Source organism: Rhincodon typus, chromosome 11, assembly GCF_021869965.1.
Source record: "Rhincodon typus isolate 14 chromosome 11, sRhiTyp1.1, whole genome shotgun sequence".
NCBI lineage: Eukaryota > Metazoa > Chordata > Chondrichthyes > Orectolobiformes > Rhincodontidae > Rhincodon > Rhincodon typus.
The window spans coordinates 73,011,755-73,036,830 of record NC_063342.1 but is presented as its reverse complement, the minus strand read 5'-3'; the positions used below and the strand labels follow the sequence as shown (position 1 = coordinate 73,036,830).

General features: G+C 40.6%; 1 protein-coding gene across 1 annotated transcript; it reads right to left on the bottom strand.

Moving 5' to 3' along the window:
* Positions 1-3,820: 3,820 nt before the first annotated feature.
* Positions 3,821-24,843, bottom strand: LOC109937441 (diamine acetyltransferase 1). The gene is made up of 6 exons (XM_020536024.2): positions 24,571-24,843; positions 14,322-14,373; positions 14,153-14,236; positions 10,506-10,607; positions 7,699-7,739; positions 3,821-4,392 (listed from the first exon to the last, which is right to left on the bottom strand). The coding sequence occupies exons 1-6, from the start codon at positions 24,634-24,636 to the stop codon at positions 4,222-4,224; spliced, it is 516 nt and encodes a 171-aa protein (XP_020391613.1). The 5' UTR covers positions 24,637-24,843; the 3' UTR covers positions 3,821-4,221.
* Between the last annotated feature and the right edge of the window lie 233 nt (positions 24,844-25,076).

The window sequence follows — 25,076 nt, the reverse complement described above, 5'->3', positions numbered from 1 at the left end:
TCATTTTGAGGTTGTACAGGATGTTGGCGAGGCCTCTTCTGGAGTACTGTATGCAGTTCTGGTCGCCCTGTTATAGGAAGATTATTATTAAATTGGAGAGGATTCAGAAAAGATTTACCAGAATGTTGCTGGGAATGGAAGGTTTGAGTTATTAAAAATAGGCTGGATAAACAGGGATAACAAGGTGTGGAGCTGGAGGAACACAGCAGGCCAGGCAGCATCAGAGGAGCAGTAAAGCTGATGTTTCGGGTCTGGAGGTCCACACCTTGTTATCTCAGATTCCTGCATTGGCAGTTCCTACTATCTCTGGATGAACAGGGAGTTTTTTCACTGGAGCATAGAAGGTTGAGGGGTGAACTTGTAGGCATTTATAAAATCATGAGGGGCATAGATAAGGTGAATAGCAAGGGTCTTTTCCCTAGGGTTGGGGAGTTAAAACTAGGAGCATAATTTTAAGGTGAGAGGAGAAAGATTTAAAAAAGGACATGAGGGACAAATTTTTTTGTTTTTACACAGAGTGGTTCGTGTGTGGAATGAACTGCCAGAGGAAGTGGTGGATGTTACATTATTTAAAAGACATTTGGATGAGTACATAAATGAAAAAGGTTTGAAGGAACAAAAACTGGGTCTCAGTTCAGAGGAGAGGGTCACCGGACGCGAAATGTTGACTCTGATTTTTTCTTCACACGTGCTGCCAGACCTGCTGAGCTTTTCCAGCAACTTCTGTTTTTGTTCCTGATTTACAGCATCTGCTGTTCTTTCAGTTTTTATTAAGGCTTGGAGGGAGCAGTTGCTGAATATGATGTAATCATCAGTGAATTTCCCACTTCTAACCTTATGATGGAGGGAAGGTAATTGATGAAGTGGCTGAAGATAGGCCAAGGCATGCCTTGAGGAACTCCTGCAGAAGTGTCCTGGAGCTGAGATGACTGACCTCCAACAACCACAACCATCTTCCTTTGTAACTCAATATGACTCTTACCAATGTAGAGTTTTCCCGCTATTCCCATTGATTCCAGTTTCAACTTGATGCCACAGTCAATCAAGGCTAACCACTCTCATCGCATCTCTCAAGTTTAGGTCTTTTGTCCATGTGTGGATTAATATTATGAGGTCAGGAGCTGAGTGGTCCTGGCAGATATCAATCTGACTGTCACTGAGCAGGTTATTGCTAAGTAAGTGCTGCTCAATAGCACTGTCAAAGACTCGTTCTGTTACTTTGCTGGGGATGTTATGACCTGATGGTGTTATCATTATGTTAGCTACAACAATGATATTGACCTGATTGAATAGAAAATTGCTCTCCTGTTAATCCAGAGACCCAGGTAATGTTCTGGGGATCTGGGTTTGAATCCTGCCACAACAGATGGTGGAATTTGAATCCAATAAAAGTCTGGAATTAAGAGTCTAATGATGATCCTGAAACCACTACCAACTGTCAGGAAAAGCCCTTCTTGTTCACTAATGTCCTTTAGGGAAGGAAACTGCTATCCTTACATGGTCTACTCAAGACCCACAGCAATACGGTTGGGATTTATCTGCCCTCTGGGCAACTAGGGATGGGCAATGAATACCAGCCTAGCCAGTGAGGCCCACATCTTGTGAATCAATTATAAAAATTTTGCTGAAGATCAAGGGCAGACTGACGGGATGGTAATTGGTTGGATTGAATTTGTCCTGCTTTAGTGGACAGGACACAGGTGAGCAATTTTCTATTCTATCAGGTCAATATCACTGTTGTAGCTAACTGGAATAACTTGGCAAAGGGCACAGTTAGGTCTAGAGCACAAGTCTTCAGCACAATTGCTGGAATGTTGTCAGGGCCCACAGCCTTTGTAGTATCCAGTATCTTCAACTGTTTCTACACATCATGAGAAGTGAACTGAATTAGCTGAAAACTTACATCCATGATGCTGGCGATCTCAGGAGAAGATTGAATGGATCATCCATTTGGCATAAAAACCGAAAGAACTGTGGATGCTGTAAATCAGGAACAAAACAGAAGTTGCTGGAAAAGCTCAGCAGATGTGGCAGCATCTGTGAAGAAAAAAAATTAGAGTTAACTTTCAGGTCTGTTCTGAGGAAAAGTCACCGGACCTGAAACTTAAACTCCGATTTTTTCTTCACAGATGCTGCCAGACCTGCTGAGCTTTTCCAGCAACTTCTGCATCCATTTGGCATGTCTGGTAGAAAATGGTTGTAAATTGTTCAGCGTTGACTTTTGCGTCATTGGGGATATTTATGACATTTTTTCATCTATTAAATGGTTTAATTGTCAAACTGTTTCCATGTGGTAGGTCTTCAGGGTTTGCACCTGATTGATTGTGGGATTGCTTAGCTCAATCTTTTGCTTCCACTGTTTGGCATGCAAGTAGACATAATTTCTGTCTTCAACAAGTTAGCACCTCATTTTTAGGTATGCCTGTTTTTTTTTTAAAATTCATTCGAGATGTGGGCATCACTGGCTGGGTCAGCATTTATTGCCCATCCCTAATTGCCTGAAGGGCAGTTAAAAGTTAACCACATTGCTGTGGGTCTGGAGTCACACGTAGACCAAATCAGGTAAGGATGGCAGTTTCCTTCTCCTGGCATTCCCTCCTGCTCTCTTTATAGATCTAGGATTGATTCCCCAGCTTCATGGTAATGGTAGAGTTCGAAGGATATATTGGGTTGTTAGATTACAGATTGTGTTTGAATTCAATTCTGCTGCTGATGGCCCACAGCACCTCATAGATACCCAATCTCGAGTTGCTAGATCTGTTTGAAATCTAGTCTATTTAGCATGGTGGTAGTGCCATACAACACAATGGAGGGTATATTCTCAACGGGAAGGCAGCACTTCATCTCTACAATGAATGTGTGGTGCCTCCTCCTTTCAACACTGTGATGGACTTGTGCATCTGTCACTGGTAGATTGGTCGGGTGAGATCAACTACATTTTTCCTCTCTTATTGGTTCCCTCACAACCTGCTGCAGACTTAGTTTAGCAGTTATAGTCCTTTAAAACTCAACCAGGTCAGTAGTGATGCCACCAAGCTATTTTTGGTGATGGTCATTGATATTTCCTATCCAAAGTGCATTCTGGGCCCTTGCCACTCGCAGTGCTTCTTTTAAGCAGTGCTCACATGGAGAAGTACTGATTTATCTGCTCAGTGAGGACAGATTGTGGAATCAGCAGGGACCTTGATCATGTTTAATTTGATGCCATGAGATTTTTGGGTCCAGAGTCAATGCTGAGGATTCCCAGTGACACTCCTTCCTGACTAAGTACCATTAAGCCACCACTCTGGCAGTCAGCATTGCCAAGAGACAGTGATGGTGGGGTCTGGAAATAATCATACTTATTGCCTTAATATAATTGACTTATCTGTGGGTCAGCTCTCCCAATTTTGACAAGTCCTCAGACGTCAGCAAGGAGGATGTTTCATAAACACAACTGGGTTTGCCATCAGCATTTCCAGGTGATCCATCCGGTTTCATTCATAGTGGCTTGGTATTGCTGAGTTGCTTGCTCAGCTATTTAAGAGTCAACCATACTACTGTGGACCTGGAGTCATATGTGGAACAGACCAGGCAAGCTCAGCAGATTCCTCTTCCTTAGTGAACCAGATTGATTTTTTTTTGTAAAAACCCATGGTTTCACGGTCACTGTTAATTTAACTTTGTAAATTTGGTTAACAAATGTAGAATTAAATTCAATTAATTGTCAAAGAGAGATTTGAATACAATCTCATGAAATATGAGAAAACAAATAAAAGTGATGACAGTGGAGGTGTGGTAAGATTTGTTTTCCTTGAACTGGAAGGAAGCAACAATGTGGTAAAACACAAGTGATTGTTTTACTTAGAGAGAAACACTCAGTTTTCATCAATATTAACACCATCTCCAAATAAAAGCTATATATACACACAGTGTTATAGCACAACATTTCCCAACAGGGCAGAAACACTATCAGTTGGCATAAGCGACATAAACCCACAATTTACAAATTCCTTTATATATTTTTGCACAAGATAGCTGGTTAAATAGTACAGGTTCAACAACAGAATCCATATTGCAGTGATTTTTATAAGTAAAAAGTACATTGCTAAATTATTCTGTTGCAGGGAGCGATTCTACATTAAACATAAAAAGTCTTAAATTTACATCAACTACATAAAATTTTCAATTAAGGCACTTTGGGAAGAAATAATAATTATACCTGGACTTTGCTCTTCCAACTCATTCTTCAGTTGCCATTTTAACCAAGTGTTTTTTTGAAATCTCAAACAGATGCCACCCTTCCGTTTTGGACAGGTCAGTAGCACCGAGTTTCTTGTAAAAATTGATTGAACGTTGGTTCCAGTCTGCCACAACGAAATGCATGCTGCTACAGCGGTGTTGCACAGCAACCTGAGACACAGCAGAGTTTACTCTCAATATGGGTTTGTTTCCATTAGTACAAACTTATTCAGTGACTCCAATTCAAAAATCCATACAGAACAGAAAACAGCTATTTAGTCCATCATACCTTTGCCGGCACTTTGGGAGAGCCATCTAATTAGGCTCACTGCCTTGCTCTATCTCCATAGCTTGGTAATTTTCTTTCCTTCAAGTTCACAAAATTATTACAGAAGAAGAAGAGGTTTTGCCATGTAGAATCAGCACTCTGAATGAACACCTCACCTCGTGCCACTTTCCTATCTTCTTCCTTTAATCGTACACATTCAAATAATAATTTAATTCCTCCCTGAATGCTGGATTTAACTTGCCTCCCCCACACTCAGGCAGTGCATTCCTAAATCGCTGTTTGTGTGACAAGGTTTTTTCATATTTTGTTTCCTTCCACTATTGGTTTAAAATCTCTGCCCTCTTGTTCTTGATCCTATAACAAATGGGAACATTCTCTCCCTATTTACTCCCTTCAGACCTCATGATTTTAAATCTCCTTTCAGCCTTTACTTCTCCAAGGAGAACAGTCTCAGCTTCTCGAATTCATTTTCAGAACAGAAATACCTCATCCCTGGAACTTCTCATAAACCTCTTCTGCACTTACTGCAATGCTTTCACATCTTACCTAAAAATGATTGGTGCCCAGAACTGTACACAAAACTCCAGCTGAGGCAGAATTAGGTGTCTCATACAAGTTAAGGGTCTGTTTCTGTGCTGTCTGACTGATGTTAATATCCAGTTCCCTTTGGAAAATTACCATTGAAATGCTTTCACTATCCTTTCAGGTTGTATTGTCCAGATCACTGCATTAAAAATGTTCAAATCTCCTCCTCCGGCTCTTCTGCCAATTGTGTCCTGCAATAATCAACTATATTGTCAGTGGGAACAGTTTCCTGCTATACAACTTAAAGACCCTTCATTATTTTGAACAGTTTCATCAAATCTCCTCATTTTTCTGCTGGAAGAACAATCCCAGATTTTGCAGTCTTTCCATATAACTAAAGTCTCTCATGCCTTGTAGTATTATAAGACCTCAGTGAGGCAACAGACGGAATACTGTATGCAGTTCTAGTTGCCACACTATCATGAAAACATGATAGCACTGAAGATGGTGTAGAGGAGATTCATCAGGATGTTGCCCGGGATGAAAAGTCTCAGTTATGAGGACAGACAAGATAGACTGGGTTTGTTTATACCCGGGAGCAGAGGAGGCTGAAGTATACAAAATTATGAGATATAAACAGGGTAGATCATGAGAACCTCATCCCTATGGCAGATGTGTCTAAGGCCAGAGGGCAAAAGTTTAAGGTGAGGAGCAAGTGGCTTAGAGGAGATCTGGGAAGAATTTTCATCCACCCACAGAGTGGTAGAAATATAGAATGTGCTGCCTGCATATGGTGGTGGAGGCAGGTACTCTCAATATTTAATCAGCATCTGGATGAGTACTAAAAATGCCAGGGCATAGTAGGCTATGGATCATGTGCGGGTAAAAGGTACTAGTGTAGTGTAGTTTTATTGGTTGGCATAGACATGGTGGGCCAAAGCGCCTGATTCTATGCTGTATGATTCTTCTAGAAAATCTTCTCTGCATCTTTCCCCAAATGGTTAACATCCCAAGTATTTGAGCACAATACCTTAAAAGAGGCTTAATCATTATATTGTAAAGATTGAGCAAAACAACTCACTTATGTACTCAATAAAAACTGAAAGAACTGCAGACGCTGTAAATCAGGAACAAAAACAAAGTTGCTGGAAAAGCTCAGCAGGTTCGGAGAACTGTTCTGAGGAAAGGTCACCGGACCCGAAACGTTAACTGTTCTTTCCTTCATAGATGCTGCCAGACTTGCTGAGCTTTTCCAGCAACTTTGTTTTTGTCACTTATGTACTCTATGACTCTAAAAGTGTTTTTTTTTAAAATAAATCTCAACATTTGGCATAAAGAGAACATGAAATACAGCAGGCAAAAGTCACAAGACCTTTGTTCATATCACAAGCACAGTCCACGGCCTCATTTCTGTTAAGGACTCTTAAAATAACAGGCTTATAGTACACAGAGGGCAATGGATTAACAGGGACTGTTAATGAATAATGCATCTTCCTGGAGGTCAGCATGAACAGCACAATAAAATCCAGGAAAAGCTCAATGAAAGGATCAGCTTACAGTTGCCTGAAACCCACACACGAAATTTGGAAAATTAAGTTGGCAGAGGAAAAATAAACTTGCATTTTAAAGGAGTGCTGCCTTATCCCAAGATAATTTAAAATTGTGTTTGAAACATGACATTACATTTAAATGGTTTGAATTATGGAGATAGAAGATGATGAAAGGAGAAGAAGAAAATGATCTGTTTTTCTTATGAGTTCACGTGACGGCTAGCATTTATTGCTCATTCCTAATTATTCTGCAGAAGGTGGTGGGGAGCTTCTTTCTTTCTCAAACTGCTGCAGTCACCCAGTGGTGGGTTAGGTGGTTGCAGGTACACCCACACAGTGCCATGAGGGAGGGTGTCCCAAGATTTTGATGCAGCGACAATGAAGGAATGGTGATATATTTCTAAGTCAGGATGGTGAGGGATTTGGAGGGAAACTTGCGGGACGTGGTATCCTTGTGTATCTGCTGCCCTTGTCCTTTCAGGTGATGTTCCATCCATTTCCAACGTTCCATACTTTTGGTTTGTGGCACTCATCATTACATTAATTTCATTGCCAAGGCCAAAAACTTCATTCTGGAGATTTGTGTACCAGAACTGGGAGGATTTTTCGTGACTACCTTTCCTTACTCTGACAAAGCTATTTTACTTTTCCTTCCTGACATTGGGAAGGTTGAAACTCAAAAGACTAACAGAATGGGAAGTGGTGACTAGCAGTCGAGAATCCCAGGCTAATCTTCATGCTTTGAATCCCACCATGGCGTGTGGTAAAATTTTAATATAAATAAAAACAGATTTAAAAAAGCCGGTCTAATGCTGACCATATATACCACTGTCAATTGTTGTAAAACACATATGGTTCACTTGGGAAACCTTACCTGGTGTGGCTGATAGGTGACACAGATGCACAGCAACTGGATGATTACGATGGGAAATAAGTGCCTGCCAAGCCAGCAACACTCATATCCCTTAAATCAATAAAAAGAAAAATGCTCTAACATCAAGAAAATTTGGAAAACTCTCACCCTCAACAACAATGCTTGTGCCTTCTCATTCCTTGAAGGAGTAGCTACAGAGAATCTGAAAAGGTAATAAGTAGGAATCACTTTTTGTTTACCTGACTGATCTTCTTCAGAATTTCTGAACCAATTCCATATCCTGCAAAAGGGAATCCAATCATTATTACAACCCATGTCATTTGCTTAAATAAAATTTACTTGATAGGACACGCTGAAGGAGTTGGTCATTTTGGGACTTTGTCCTCTATAAACTTTAACAATTGTTTTGTTTACTCTCCAGATTTTCTTGCAAGTATGCCAGAGAATAATAGGCTAGTGATTGACTGGATGCATTTCCTGTTTAAACACAGACTGAGTCAAAGTGTAACAAAGTATAGAGTGATAATTGAATGTCAATTGGATTTTCGTGTCCACTTGGTGCTCCATAATTGGAAACTTATAGATTCTTTTTAAACCGACCTGTTCGGAGATGCTGTTATACATCTCTGGCCCAGTCTCTTGTTCCAATGATAGGAGTACTGCCACCATGCCACAAGACCGTGTCACCCCTCAATCCCCCCAACCAAATCTGTGTTTATATGCAGTTTTGGTGCATCTCCAGCTAAACATGAGTAATGCTCATATTTGCAATTCAAAGCTTGGAAATATATATAGACTAGGTTGCAGCTGCCTACTTCACCTGGCAGGGTTGTGACACTGAGTTCAACAATTAACACACAAACATTTATGTTGCACTGAAACATATCCCAGGACATCCTGAGGGATCTACAATCAGTCAATGATGTATTTTTGGTCACCATTATCTAGGGTTTAAAACTACAGCTGGACTGCATGCATGCCAAGCAATGCAAGGAACATATGATAGGAAAAGCCAAGTGATCCACAACCAAAAGATCAGATCTAAGCTCTGCAGTTAAACAATGCTGAGTATGAGGAGGCTCCACAAATATCCCCATCCTCAATGATTGGGAATTCAAGTGCAACAAGATGATGTTGAAGTGTTTGCATTAAAATGTTTAGCAAGAAGTCCTGAGCAGATGATCAATCTTGGCCTCCTCCAGAGGTCCCCAGCATCACAGATGCCAGACTTCAATTGATTCAATTCAATTAATTTCACAAGGACATCAAGAAATGGCTGAAGGCACTGGACATTGCAAATGCCACGGGTGCTGATAACATTCTTGTAATGCTACTGACAACTTGTGCTTCAGAAGTTGCCATGCTCCTAGCCAAGCTGTTCCAGTAAAACTACAACACTTGCACCTACTGATCAATTTAGAAATTGCCCAGGTATGTTTTGGCAGCAAAAATAGAATTAATCTGTCCATCAATTACTATCCCATTAGTCTACACTTGATCATCAGTGAAGTGATAGAAGTGCTGTGGGCAGCACGGTGACCCAGTCGTTAGCACTGCTGCCTCACAGCGCCAGAGACCTGGGTTTGATTCCACCCCTGGAAACTGTCTGTGAAGTTTGCACATTCTCCCCGTGTTGGTATGGATTTCCTTCTTCCCACAGTCCAAAGATGTGCAGGTCAGGTGGATTGGCTATGCAAAATTGCCCTGTAGTGTCTAGAGATGTGGTGGCTAGGTGGATTAGCCATGAGAATTGCTGTGATACAGGGTTCAGGTAGAGGGATGGATCAGAGTGGGATGCTCTTCGGATGGTCAGTGTGCTCTCGACAGGTCAAGTAGCCTGCTTCTGCACTATAGGATTCTATTACTACAAGTTCTCAAAAGTGCTATCAGCAGATACATGGGAACACCACAACCTATCAGTTCCCCTTCACGTCACTCACTCTCCTGATCGGGAACTATTGCTGTTCCCTCAAATATCAATCGGATCAAATTCCTGGAATTCCCTCTCCAACACCTTCAAGAGCAATTAGGGATGGGCAATAATTGCTAGCTTAGCCTGTGACACCCACATCCTATGAACAAATTTTTAAAAACTGCTGCCTTGTTATAAGAAAAAGATGACCAAAAAGCATTTAATACATTTGGTGGGATTAACCAGAGCTTAATTTTCAATGGTTCATGGAATTGTTTTCCCATCCACCTCAGCAGGCAGATAGGACCTTTACTCAACAGCTGATCCAAGCATCTCTAGAGTCACAGATCTCCAGTAGTTTAATGCTTGGTCAGTATTGTACTGAAGCACTAATCCAGAATACATGCTCATGGTCTCTGACTCATTGACAAGCAGAGCAGAGCACCATACATTCCTTACTGAGGTCTTAAGATCTACAATTCAGAAGTGTTACAGGTATCTAACCTGTGTTTTTAACATTAACTGAATCGTAGAATTGTTACAGCTCAGAGGGTGGCATTTGGCAAATGTTTGCACCAGATCTTTGAATGAGCAATTCAGCATCATTTTTCTTGTAGCCCTGCTCATTCTCTTTTCACGTTACTGTCCAACTCCCTTTTGAATGCTTCAATTGTATCTGCCTCCACCACCATCTCAGACAGTGTATTCCAGGCCTTAGCCATTCGCTGAATGGAAATTCTTTTTCTCAACTTGCATTTACTTCTTTTTCCAATTGCATTAAGTCAATACCCTTTCATTCTCCCTTTCACAAGTGGAAACAGTTTCTCCCTACCTTCTCGGTTCAAACCCCTCACGATTTTGAAAACTTCTACCAAATCTCTTCTCAGTCTTCTCCTATCCAAGGAGAACAAACCTGACTTTTATCTTCGTAAATGAAGTTCCTCAAGCCCAGAACCATTCTCGTGAATTTTCTGCAGTCTTTTCAATGCTTCGTGAGAGATGTACAGTAATACAGTAATAAATGCAAAATGTTATTGCATTAGCTAAAATTAGTTTTAATGATTTGGACAAAATTAATACAGGCATTTGCCTCACCTAGGAAGCCTCTTTTCCAAAAAAGAAGTTTTACTTTACCTCTAAATTCTTCCATTACATAGAAATCTTCAAGATATAGTGATTTTCCAATCCAAGCATCATATGTGTTGTAGTACATAGCATATCCCACAATACTGTATCCTAACAAAATAAAATATCAGATACTTCAGTTTTAAGGAATGAAAGCTGCATCTTCAAAACATTATGAGTCCACATAGTCCTTTAAATGCATGCAGTTAAGTATATGCAGCTTTTAGGAAATTAACAAATTTGCATTGTGAAATTGCCTTTCATGAGCTCTGGATGCCCCAGAATGCTTCACAGCCAATTAATGACTTTTGAAGAGATCAGATAGTAAGAACTACAGATGCTGGAGTCAGAGATAACACCATGTGGAGCTGGAGGAACACAGCAGGCCAGGCAGCAGAGGAGCAGGAAAGTTGACGTTTTCTGAAGAAGGGTCCTGACCCAAAATGACTTTTGAAGTTAGTCACCATTGCAACATAGGAAATATTGCAGCCCTTTTGAATAGGCTAATAACCAACAACAGTAGCTTGATAAGTGACCTCATAATCCATTTCAATAACGTTGCTACCCCGAAAAAATTTCCCCAGGATCCTAGAAGCTGTCTTCATCTTATAGTGCAATGGGATCTTTCACATTCACTCGAAATGGAGAGACGTGGCTCAGTTTAATGGTTCATCTGAGAGATGGCATCTGTGATAGATCAGCACCTCCCTCAATACTGCATTGAAGTGTCAGGCTAGATCACATGGCTCAAGTCTTGACACAGACTGACAGCACTAGCTTCTGATTTATGAATAACTTAAGAGTGCTGCTTTGAGAGGTTTAGGAGGCAAATCTGTAATTTGGACTTAGGAGGCTGAAGGTATGGCCGCCAAAAGTGTAACAAAGATGGGGTGGCAGTGTGTTCATACAAGAAGGCAATTTGGAGTGAGTAGGTTTGATGTTGTAGGACTGAATTATTTATGACAAAAAAAGAGCTGTGACATCATGAAGTGATTTAATGATCATTTTAAGCACCTTTCTCAACCTCAGGACATCCTAAGTACTTCATGGCTGTTGTGTAAAGTCAATGTTACGTAGGTATTGTAACCAAATGTACACAACCAACGAGGCTAGTGATCAGGTTATCTGTTTCTGCTAGAGGGATATATCTTGGTCAGAACTACCCTGCTTTTTTTCTAGGTAATGTCATGGTAAACAGTTCAAGGTTACATCCTAGTTATGAGATCGCAACTTAAAAAAAACTTTTAATCATTAATTTGTGGAATATAATGTTGTTGGCAATGCCAACAGTCATAGTTCATCCCTAGTTGAACCAAGACTTGAATCAACCAAGATGCCCTAAAATTAAAATTCGACTACTTTGTTCTAGAACTGGTGTCATAATCATGACACCATTCAAGGATGACAGGCCTCTTTGGTTAAAAAAGATTAGTGAACTTTTTTGTGAAAAGTTACAAACCAAAAGATTCATGGTATTTTTACTGAGTTCAAATATTCAATTTCCAGGTTATATTTTACATGTATGAATCATATTCAGTTTCACAAAATGCCATGGTTTGGTTTGCACTTCTGCCCCTCTATTGTTAGTCCAGGCCTTGGTATTAATAACCAGTGATGTAGCTACTCTACTATTATATATTTATTAAATATTATATATTTAATCCATACTTAGAAACTGCTGAATTAAAATGGACAAAAATAAAGATTTTGCAGCTCAGTGAATATTTACCAAGGTGGTGACGAGCTCCTGGAACAACAGCTTGAAACTTATAACACATAGGTTAGACACGTATATGCCAACAACATTCAATAAATACTGTGCCACTAAAATCAGATGGTAACTAAAGTCTTCTTAAGCACATAGCTGAAACTGCTATTTAACTAACATGTGATTTTACACAGCAGATCAGAAGGTTGCTATTTGTCCACCCCAAATCCATCCTGGTTTTGCCAATCACAGAGTCTTCAATTTCTGGTAAAACTGTAAAGTTAATCAAAGTTGGCCTTGTTTTCACAAGGAGGTAGAATGTCTTATTGAACCCTGAGAACAATTTAAGGAGATTTCTGAAATGAGAATGCATGCAACAGTTCTGATCTGCCATGCTTTCATTACCTTGTGTGCTCTTTAAAAGAAAATTGCAAGTAGCATATCATTCTGGGCTTTACCTCCTTTACCAAGATCATCTAATGTTTAACAGATCATTCAGATCCCAGACCGCCTACCCACGTACAAGCCTAGAGCCATGTATATGGCGAAGCTAAAGACTGTAACCTGAAGATTGGGAATAAATTAGAAAAAAAGTATGTTCAACATTATTAAAAATAAGAACCAGATATTTAAACAAAAAAAAGGTAATTTCATAATTAATAAATTCAATTAATCTAGCTCATCTTTAAGACTAATTCACTTGATTAAAAGAACACTACGCACTTGCACAGCAAGCTCAAATTTGCATGTGACTCTTCTGCTGCTGTATAAAGTTACTTTGAGATTGGTCTTAAAATAGATTGAGATTTTGGTTCTCTAAATTCATACTGTTGATTTAGTTTGTTAATTTAGCATGTAACCTGTAGATCCATCTCAAATAATGCATTCAAAATTGGTGTGGAAACTGGATTCAAATACAGAGTTGAAAGACCAATGAGAAGCCTCAACATGTTTACGATAGAATTAACATAAATACCAGGATACAATCTTGTCGAAAAAATAATTCATAAAATTAGTAGCCTTTCAACTACTTAACCAAACAACTTCATTTTATACATTAAAAATATATTCATCCTTTGTGTGCATCTCAAAAAAAGGAAAAAAAAGAGTCCTTGTTAATAAGGAAATAAACAACATTTCACTAGGCAAGAAGAGTGCTGGTTTGAAATGCAGCACTGGTGAACTCAGTTGCAAGCAATGTTAGAATGACAACCTTCACAACCACACCTACAGCAAATAGGGTTATAGAGACATGTCAACTTTGTTTTACCATCAATTTTTCTAAAACCCCTTTTGTTAATATGCATTCCACACTAAAGTTATATGAAATCATACTTCCTTCGAGGACATGGAGTCATAGAGTCACACAGCATGGAAACCGACCCTTTGGTCCAACCAGTCCATGCCAAACATAATCCCAAACTAAGCTACTCCCACCTGCCTGTTCCCGGCCCACATCCCCCCAAAGACTTCCTATTCATATACTTATCCAAACGTTTTTTAAATGTTGTAATTGTACCCACATCTACCACTTCCTCACGAAGTTCATTCCACACACAAACCACCCTTTGTTTATAAAATTTACCTCTCATGTCTTTTTAAATCTCTCTCCTCTCACCTTAATAATATGCCCCCAGCCTTGAAATCCCCCACCCTAGGGAAAGATAACTACCATTAACTCTATCTATACCCCTCATTATTTTAGAAGCTTCTTTAATGTCACCTCTCAACCTCCTACGCTCTAGTGAAAAACGTCCCTGGCTATCTAGCCTTTCTTTATTTTCCATTTGGGCAACATCCTGCTAAATCTCTTCTGAACTCTCTCCGGCTTGATAATATCCTTCCCATAACTGCCATCTGCAAACAGATATGCAAATAAATACCAAAGTTAAATTAAAAAAAGAGAACTGTCAAGTCACGTCAAAAGGAAAAACGAAGCAAATTCTACCTTCAGGAGTTGCATCTTCTGCTGGCACTTCTGCAAGAAGGCAGTGATAAAATGGATGTTCCCCAAAACCATCTTCAAGCAGATCTACAAAACAAATTACCAGTATGTTCACCACACCTTGAAAGATTCTATGAAGAAAATGTTGCAAGATGTCTTAAGCTTGATTTACCTTTCTCAGTCAACTTCACATTATTTTCCATTTCTTCATATCTAGCAAGTTCCTAGAAAAGAACCATAACCATTAATATTTCATCTCAAACTCAGTTGCTCTGTCAGAAAGGAAAAGAACCAGGTTTATATTCCAATTTACATGCTTGAGGAATGACTTGTGGGTAGTTAGCATGACACACTGAGAAGGAAAAAAATTGACTACAGCTCTATGACTCTTATTGTTCTCCAGGAAGGAAACTAACCACAAGGGAGCATGAACATCAACTGGCAACAAAAAGACACAACCAATACTCACTCGTCTCCATCCACTTGGATAAGGAAAACCACCAATTTGATTGGGACAACACCAGGATCCTGGGACAGGCAGAGCAGAGACAAGCACAGGAATTCCTAGAAGCCTGGTACTCCACTGAAGAAGTCATCAGTAAACACAGAGCTAAACCCCATATACACTCCATTGCGAACGAAAACTGGAAGTGAAGTAATCCAGCTCAATGGACACCAGAGTTTAAATGACAGGCGGGAAAACACGCCAGCGCTTCATCGGAGGCTACACTGATGATGCTCTCCAGCAGGGTAATGAAACAGCTGCCGAACAATGAACCAGCTCGGCGAGCCAACCAACCACAACATCCACAACCAGAGCTACAAATCTACTCTAAATCCTACCTGTAGTAGAGTGACCGTAAACTCCAAAAGTGGCCTCACCAATGTCCTGTACAAGCACAGCATGTCATCACAACTCCTATACTCAATACTCTGACCAATGAAGGCAAGCATGCCAAATGCCTTTACCACCATCTACCGCCTGAAACTTTATTTAGATCAGCTACATTGACTTCTTCTGTTCAACCAATATTCTTCAAAAAAACTCCATACATGTTGGTAATCATGAGTCCTTTTAAATAATCCTACGTTAGCTATTTTTGAAGACCATATTTGGAGGCATATTCACTTCTAAATTAAGTGAAGTGTTTGACAACTTACATTCACCCCCAGATTCAATTTCCCTTCAGCTGAAAAATATTGGCCATCCTTATTTGGTCCGGCCTACATATGATTCTGGACATAAGTGCAGAGTGGTTGACTTCTAATGGTCCTGAAAAGTCCAGCAAGCCGCTCAGTTCAGATGATTGGGGATGGGAAACAAATGTTGACCAGCAACACATCCCATAAAATATTGGCCAATAAAAAAAAGCTTGCATTTATACACCTTCAACTGGAATTAAATATATAACGCCAACAACATTTTGACATCAAGCCACACATTAAAAGAGGATCAAAACTTGGTTAAAAAGGTTAAATTGGAAGAAACATCATATAGAAAGGAACTGAGGGCCAAAGACGTTCAGGAACAAAATTCAAGGCTTAAGGCCCAGACATCAGAATATCAGCCTTGTGCACAGCAGGTCAGATACACACAAAGTGCACACACCCTTGGTAATTACCGTAGTTCATCAAACAAATACCAAAATACTTCAACTTTTCACCAACAGGTAGCAAGTCCAGTTTTACCAGAAGGCTACTAAGTCTATACCTTTCAATAAAATCCTTCAATTTCTTCCTCACACTGGCAACTCAGACCCCTTTAATAATATCATAGATTTACTATTGTCCTGCTTGTAACATGGTTCAAAAAAAAGGAACCATAGTGAGCTTTCTGACATCAATCCTCACCTTGTCTATTAATTACTATCTATAGCCTACATCCCTGTTTCACAATGATGGTTTTATTTGAAACTGTGCTCAAGGCTAACTAACTAAAAAAAAAATCTTGCTTACCAAGTTGCTTTAAGCAGTTTTCATCCATTTACCTATTCTCAAGGCTCAAGGAAGAAACTTGAATTTGTACTGAACCTTTCACAATCTTAAAATATTGTACAGTTGATAATGTACTTCAGTAGTAGTTACTATTTGAGTGGAAGAAACAGTAGACAATTTGTGCACAACAAGGTCCAACAAACAGCAACGTGTTAATGATTCCACTGTTCTTAGGTGTTAATCAAGAAATAGGACGGTGAGGATATCAGGAAGAACTCCCCTGAACTTTGAATTGGGATCCTTTACTAGCATCTGAGAGGCAGATGAAGCTTCAGTTTAATACCCCATTTGAAAGATGGCACCTTTGAAAGTGTACCACGCCCTGGGGAGACAGTTAGTCTCCTGACACAGAATGATACCAGGGAGCCACTGCAAATAGACATGTTCAAACTCTTTCTCACACATGGGATCTTTGTACACTGTTTCCAAGGTGCTGTGGTCACTAAAACTAAACAAAATATTTAAGGTCTGACACCATATACCTTCAGTATGACAGTCTTGGATTTAAAACTCTTCCTCATTTAAAAAAGGTTGCTGCCCTCAAATAACAACTCACCTTTTTTTTTGCCCCTAGACTCTCCTTTTCAATGTAACATCCTAGCAACAATACATTTTCTTCTAAATTGTAGGATCTTTCACTTATTCATTGGCTCAACAGACAGGGTTTGTGGGTTTGGAGTGCCACTCCAGGACTTGGGATGATGCCAGAGAAGAGCAGGATCAAATTACTCAGGCCGAGTAACTTGCAGTTAAACTGTTCCTTTCACGTTTGCAATATCTCTTAAAGAATGAGACGGTTAAGTCTGCATGGTGTAGCTGGATTTCAGGGAAAATCAGATGAGGAAAAAGAATGGGAGGAATATGGTGATAAGTAGTGTGGAAGCCTGTGTGGAGCAAACACCAGTTAGTTGGTTGCTGTAAATTGGTCAGTTTAGTACATACAACTTTACAGCATCACCTATTCTGTTGCAATGTGTACTGTGCAATTCTGGAACACACACACACATTGTGCTCCATCATGAACAATATCCGTCTCTGTCTGGGCAACATTAAGCAAACACTAAAGTTTTCTAACTGCACCCCAAGTTGTTTCAGAACAAGGTGGGATGCGCTACAGTGCTCATCATAATGAATAGTGCTGTTTGACACAATTCATCTGCTGGTGTACAGCTTTAGCATAGAAGTAAAAAGAAAAATACTGCAGACAGTGGAGGCCAGAAATAAAGCGCATGAGAAAATCAGCAGGTCTGGCAACAGCTGTGCAGACAGAAACAGTTAAAGTTTTGAGAACAATAGGACTCTTCTTCAGAACTTCGGTTGCTAATAGAACTCCTGTAAAGAACTTTGAGATGTCTTTAAGTCACAAAAGACAATAAAATTTGCAGATCTATTTTTGCTTTTACACAAATATCAAAGGGGCCAACTTTGAAAGGAGAACAAATATTTTGGAAGTTCCCTTAAACATAAAACAGCATACAGGAAATTTGCAATTTAAACGTAGGGATTATTGGGTAAATTATTGTCAAAAATATAGACCAGAGACTCTGGAGCTTTGACTTTACTTTAATCCTCTCCACGACAGTCTCTTTCTGTTCTGTCGCAGCCCGAGTTAGCTCTCTGAACCCTCACTCCTTCCTTTTACTGGATTTATTCCTCATTGCTCTTAATTTGCCTGTTAATGAGTTGGGCAAAAGTATCTCTTCATCTCCTTCCCTCACTCCTCACCAGGTTCTTGCCAATCAGTCACTGTCATTCCCCTCTCCATATAATGTAGCGGGCAGACTTTTCTCCAACAGATCCCGTTTTCAGAATGGTGTCTGTTTCTCCCTTCCATCTCTGAGACTGTCTAACGTCTCCCCTCTCTGTCTGCTCTAGCTTCCCTCTGCCTCTGTTGTTGTCTGTCACTTCCCTCAGCCTCTGATGTTGGGAGTACCTCTGTCTGGACTCGTTTTTGGTGATGTGTTGTGTCTTCACAGCCCCTCCTCTCCAATAGAAATGCTCACAGATAGAGGATGGTGTCGTTGATACAAACTTGATCACTTCTGGCCTGCATTAAAGAAATCCGAACAGGACTGAGCAGAAGTGAAAGAATGGAATCAAGGTGGCTACAATTTAACAGTATATATGTAGCCAACTTAGTGTGATGTGCTGGACCTGAACATATCAGAGTAACATGGTAAAATAACAGATGTTTGGTTGCTTTTACTCTTTAAAACAAAACAATGATAGGTGTGTAGTATTGGTGAGTATTTCTATTCTTTAAAGCAAAAGTAATATATTTAGTATGTGCTAAAGACTGTAGTTTTGTCCCCCTTTTCTTAAAAATATCTTTTAAGTACAAGATTGATTACAGCAGAAAAATAGTAAAAAAAGTATTCAGATGGCGATTCTTCAAAATGTAAAAGGTCAAGAACACTGGAGGTACAGGAACTGGAGATGCAGCCCTTGAGGAGCATCTGTCCCTGCAATTGTCTCATTGCGAGCTGTGTGGACAAGCGTGGGGATTGCAGGGAGGATGACTAAACTGACCATGGCACCATACTCCTCACATACTGAAGCAGTCCATGTTCACATGCAACAAGATCTGGACAATATCCAGGCTTGGACTGACGAGTGGCAAGTGACATTCACGCCACACAAATGCCACACTATGACCATCACCAATAACAGACACATTCTAACCACCACTCTTGACATTCAGTGCTGTTACCATCACTGAATCCCCCACTATCAACATCCTGGGGGTTATCATGGATTGAAAACTCAACAGGACTCACCACATAAACATAGAGGCTACAAGAATAGGTCAGAAGCTGGGAATACTGCGGCGAGTAACTCAGCCTCTGACTCCTCAAAGCCTGTCCACCATCTACAAGGCACAAGTCAGAAGTGTGATGGAATACTCTCCACTTGCTGGGATGAGTGTCAAGAAGCTTGACACCATCCAGGACAAAACATCCCGCTTTATTGACACTACATCCACAAGCATCCACTCCCTCCACCACCAATGCTCAGTAGCAGCAATGTGCACTATCTATAAGATGCACTGCAGAAATTCACCAAAGATCCTAAGACAGCACCTTCCAAACCCACGACTAATTCCATCTAGAAGGACAAAGGCAGCAGATATATGGGAACACCACCACCTTCAATTTCCCCTCCAAGACACTCACCATCCTGATGGAAATATATCGCTATTCCTTCACTGTCGCTAGGTCAAAGTGCTGGAATTCCCTCCCTAATGCGATTGTGGGTCAACCCACAGCTGGTGCAAGGCAGCAGTTCAACAAGGCAGCTCACCACCACCTTCTTAAGGGCAACTAGGAATGGGCAAGAAATGCTGGAGAGCCAGTGGCGCCCACATCCCACAAATGAATATTAAAAAAAAAATACTGTAGGAATCCATTCAAGTGGTGGGAGGAAATAGGAACGCAGTAGTGGACATTATAATTAGGGGATGGAGGCTGTTCCCTGTGAGCATGTGTTCTGTAGTAAATTGCCTGCCTGGTGCAGGGTATTAGGAATCTCCTTAAGGTTGGAGAGAAACTTGTAGAGGGCGCGCGCGGTGGTGGGGGGGGGGGGGGGGGGGGGGGGGTGGAAGGGACCCAATTGCTGTTGGTCACATAGAAGCAAATGACGTTGATAGGATGGAAAGCAGGTTCTGCCAGATGCTTTTAAACATTTAGAAGTTAAATTAAAAGAAAATCCAAGGTAATGAAATAAGATTACTGCCAGAGCCACAGGAAATCTAGCACAGGGTAAATAAAGTCAAAGAGTTAATTATGTGCCTTAAATATTGTTGGGAGAGAAATATGTTTAGTCACCAGGACTAGCACCTGTACTGGCATGTGGGGGGTGGCAACAAAAAAAGCCCTTCTAACCAGAACTAGGCTTACACAGCAAAGGGGTATGGCAGCATGATGGTAACATTTTTGATAATGACACCCAGGGTGGGAAAGGAAGGGACAGAGTGAACAAGCATTAAAACATCACAGCATATATAGTAAGAGGGGTTAAAATATAGTAAAAGGCAAAATTAATGATTCTCAACTTAAATGTATATAATACTCCGAACAAAATAAATGAAATAATAGCACAAATGGGGATTGATGGATATAATATTATAGCCGTTATGGAAACACTGTTAGAAGGAGCTCAAAGCCAGAATTAAACATTCTAGTGTTTGTGACTTTTTAAAAGGACAGGCAGGAAGGAACCATAGCCAGGTAGCCTTATTAGTATGAGATGGAATAAGTATGATATGTAAGAAATGATCTAGAATTGCACGATGTAGACGCCACAGTGGAGGTAAGAAATAACAAAGGATGGGTAGGAAGATGATATTAGTGCATGGGCCCCCTAACAGTGGCTGTTCTGTAGGATAGCGAATAAACTATGAGATAATGAGGCCACGTCAAAAGGACAGTACATTAATCATGGGCGATTTTAATCTTCATATTCAAACTAAAACTGGCAAAGGTAGCCATGAGAAAGAATTCATAGAGGCTATTCAGGAGTTTTTTTTTAAGATCAACATGTTGTGGATCCAACCAAAGCTCAGGCTATTTTGGATCTGGGGAGATGTAATGAGGTAGGTTTAATAAATGATCTAAGGAAGATCCTCTAGGGAACATTAATCATAATATGGTAGAATGAGAGTGAGAAATACATGTCAGAAACAACCAAGCTCAACTTAAATAAAGATAATTACATCAGGATGAAGGCAGATCTAATTGATATGAACTGCGAAAGGAGTTTAGCAGAAAACATGATTGAGGAACATTGGCAGACATTTAAGAAACTAGCTCACGATACAGAGTGCAGATATATCCCAGTGAGGGAAGAAGGATTCTAGGTCGTGGATAAACTGACCATGATAAACCAAATAAATTAAGGAAAATATAAATTGAACGAAAAATCATACATACAATGTGGCAAAAAATATAGTGATAAACCAAAAGATTATGAAGGTTGACCCAAAAAGAGCAGAAAATAACCAGAGGTCAAAATGGCAAAATACAAAACACAAAGCAGACAGCAGGGCTTCCTCAAATGTATTAACAAGAAAGAGAAGCTGAAGCAAACATTGACCCTTTGAAAATAAGGCTGGGGAAATAACAATGGGGAACCCCGGAAATGGCAGCGGTTTTGAATAAATACTTTGCATGTCTTCACAGTAGGGAAAAATACTCAATTATCAAGGGACAGTGGGGCGGTGGGCTAGCTACAATAGATAGCACTAGAGAAAAACTAATGGAGCTCAAGATTTATAAGTGCCCTGGATGTAGGATTTTAAAGGAAGTTGCTACAGAGATAGTTGATGCGCTGGTAATCATTTTCCAATATTTTAGATTCTGAAAAAGTCCCAGAGGATTGGAAAATTGTAATGTAATATACTTATTTATAAAGGGAGGGAGACAAAAAAAAGGTAACTATAGGTCAGTTAGCTTAACTGGTAATTGGGAAACTGTTAAAATCTATTATTAAGAAGTGTAATAGCACAACATTTAGAAATACATACAATAATCAAGCAGAGTCAGCACGGCTTCATGAAGGGGAAATCATATGTGACAAATTTAGAGTTCTTTAAGGAGGTAACAAGCAGGATGGGTAAAAGAGAACATATGGAGGTAAATATTTGGATTTTCAAAAGGCATTCATTAACGTACTGCACATTGGCTAGTTAAGATACAAGTCCATGGTGTTATAGAGTTCATGCAGTTATAGAGTCATACAGCACAGAAACAGACCCTTCGATCCAACTAGTCCATGCTGACCATAATCCCAAACTAAACTAGTCCCACCTGCCTATGCATGGCGCACATCCCTCCAAATCTTTCTTATTTATGAATTTATCTAAATGTCTTTTAAATGTTGTAACTGTAGCCGTATCCACCACTTTTTCTGGAAGTTCATTCCACACACTAAAAAAAAATCCCCTCATGTCTTCTTTAAATCTTTCTCCTTCCACTTTAAAAATATGGCTCCAAGTATTGAAATTCCCCATCCCAGGGAAAAGACACCTGCCAGTCACCTTATCTATACCCCTTATGATTTTATAAACTTCTACAAGGTCACCCCTCAATCTCCTATGCTCCAGTGAAAAAAAAGTCCCAGTCTATCCAGCTTCTCCTTATAACTCAAACCCTCTATTCCTGGCAACATGCTGATAAATCTCTTCTGAACCCTCTCCAGCTTAAAAATATCCTTCCTACAACAGGGTGACCAGAACCAGACACAGTACTCCAGAAGAGGCCTCAATGTCTTCTACAGCCTCAACATAACATCCCAACTCTATACTCAAAGGTCTGAGCAATAAACGCAAGTATGCTAAACACCTTCTTAACTACCCTGTCTATATGTAACACAAACTTCAAAGAATTATGTACCTGAACACCTAGGTCTTCCTGTTCTACAATACTACACAAGGCCCTACTTTTAATTGTATAAGTCCTGCCCTTGCTTGTTTTACCAATATGCAAAATATCTCACATTTATTCAATTTAAACTCCATCTGCCACTCTTCCCATTGATCCAATTGATCAAGATCTCTTCATAATGTTAGATGACTTCCTTCACTGTCCACTATACCACCCAATTTTAATATCATTTACAAACTTACTAACCATGCCTCTATATTCTCATCCAAATCATTTACATAAATGACAAACGAAAGTGTATGCAGCACTGTTCTCTGTGGAACACCGCTGGTCACAGGCCTCCAATCTGAAAAACATACCTCTACCATCACTCTCTGTCTCTTGCTGTTAAGCCAAATTTTGTATCCAATTTGCAAGATCACCCTGAATCCCATGCAGACTAACTTTGCTAATTAGTCTACCATGCAGAACCTTGTCTGAGGCTTGGGGCTGTTGAGGTAGATTATTATCACGGATACATACTTGGCTCACTAACAGAAGACTGAGAATTGAGATAAAGGAGGCATTGTCAGAATGGGAACCTGTAAGTAATGGAGCATCACAGTGATCAGTGCTGGCGCTACAATTATTTGCAATATATATCAATGACTTCAGAGACAGTAGGAACTGCAGATGCTGGAGAATCTGAGATAACAAGGTGTAGAGCTGGATGAACACAGCAGACCAAGCAGCATCAGAGGAGCAGGAAGGCTGACATTTCGGGCCTAGACCCTTCTTCAGAAAGGGTCTAGGCCCGAAACGTCAGCCTTCCTGCTCCTCTGATGCTGCTTGGTCTGCTGTGTTCATCCAGCTCTACACCTTGTTATATCAATGACTTGATGACTGAAGTGAATGCTCCATCACCAAGTTTGCAGATGACACAAAATTAGGCAGGAAGGCAAGTAGTGACGAAGACACAGAATCTACAGTGGGACAAAGCAGGCTGAATAGATACAATATAATGGAGGAAAATGTGAGGGTTTGCACTTTGGCAGGAAGAATAAGATAGCTGAATATTACCTAAATGGGGAAAGACTGCAGATAGCTGCAGCACAGAAGAATTTGGGCAACCAAACATGGATCACAAAAAGCTCACATCTGTAGGTAATAGGAAAGGAAAATGGACTGCCAGCCTTTACTTCAAAGAGAATGGAATATAAAAATAGGGAAGTTGTGCTAAAGACACTACAGTTAGACACTCCCGCAATACAGTGAATAGTTTGGCCCATTATCCAAGGAAAGATATACTGGCATTGGAAACACTTAAGAGACTGTGCACTGCATTGATTCCTTTTTTTTAAATGAGAACAGGTTGGGCCCATACTCATGAGTTTAGAAGAATGAGTGGACACCTTATTGACAAGCTAGATTCAGAGATGACTTGCCAAGGTAGTTGAAGAGACATTGTTGCACCACTCACCCAGCCCATGGGAGAGTCTAGGACCAGATGGCATGATCTCAAAATGTATTGTCTAATGAAAACTGACAAAGAAGACTTTTTTTTTCCCCTCTGAAGCATAGTGAATCTGTGAAATTCTTTGCCAGAGGAGGCTGGATCATTAAGTATATTCAAGGCTGAAACAGGCATTTACAATCAGCGAGGGAATCAAGGGTTACGGGGACAAGGCAGGCAAGTGGAGGTGATGATGATCAGCCATGGTCTCATTGGATGGCAGAGGAGACTCGATGGGTCCACCTAGTTAAAGTGAACCGAGACCACATGAGGGAGGGCTTATACTCAGTGTGCCCTTAGGATCCACGCCGTGGAAGCGGAAGCTGCAGGCAAGTGACTCCACCCCACCACCAAACTCCCGGGGGAGTTGGAGGCGGATTCATTCCATGTTTTCAAAAGAGCTTTAGACGCTTCCCGAGCTGCAGAAAGGATTGCAGGGTCAGAGGGGAAAGCATAGAGGGAAGACGACTGCTGCTTAGAGATCGAGCACAGACTGGACGGGCCGGGACGCCGCCCCGTGGATTGCAATAGTTCTGATCAACACGGGAGCTCACCCTGATGAGGCGGAGGATATCGGCGCAGTCCCGGGGTGTAGCTGGTCGGACAGTGTAACTGGCCATTTTCCCCTCTTATTTTTCTTGCCCTTTCTCTAGAGACCCCGGTATTTGTACAGTAAGAGCAGGTTTTCTTCGTCTGCGCCCCGCGAATCAGCCTGGGACCTTTCCTGGTGCCGGTATCAGTGTCAGCTTGGTTCCCGATGTGAACTCCGCTTTGCGTCCCACCTACTGTTTATAAACAGCCTGCCACAGGCTGGGCTCCTCCCAACACTCAAAAAGTGTCCGCCTCCTAACCCAGAACTGACTTTCAAGGCAAACTAAAAGGCGGAGCTGCAATCGGTCAGTCCGCAAAAGAAAAGGTACCTGTCTGGATGTAAGTGACTCATGCAGCATTCGACCTTTCTGCAGCACAACATTATGGATTCAATGTCCCATTTCACAGAATTCAGGGTTAACCATGCCCGTGCAGAGGGAGTGCTGCGGTGCTGGGAGGTGAATGGCTT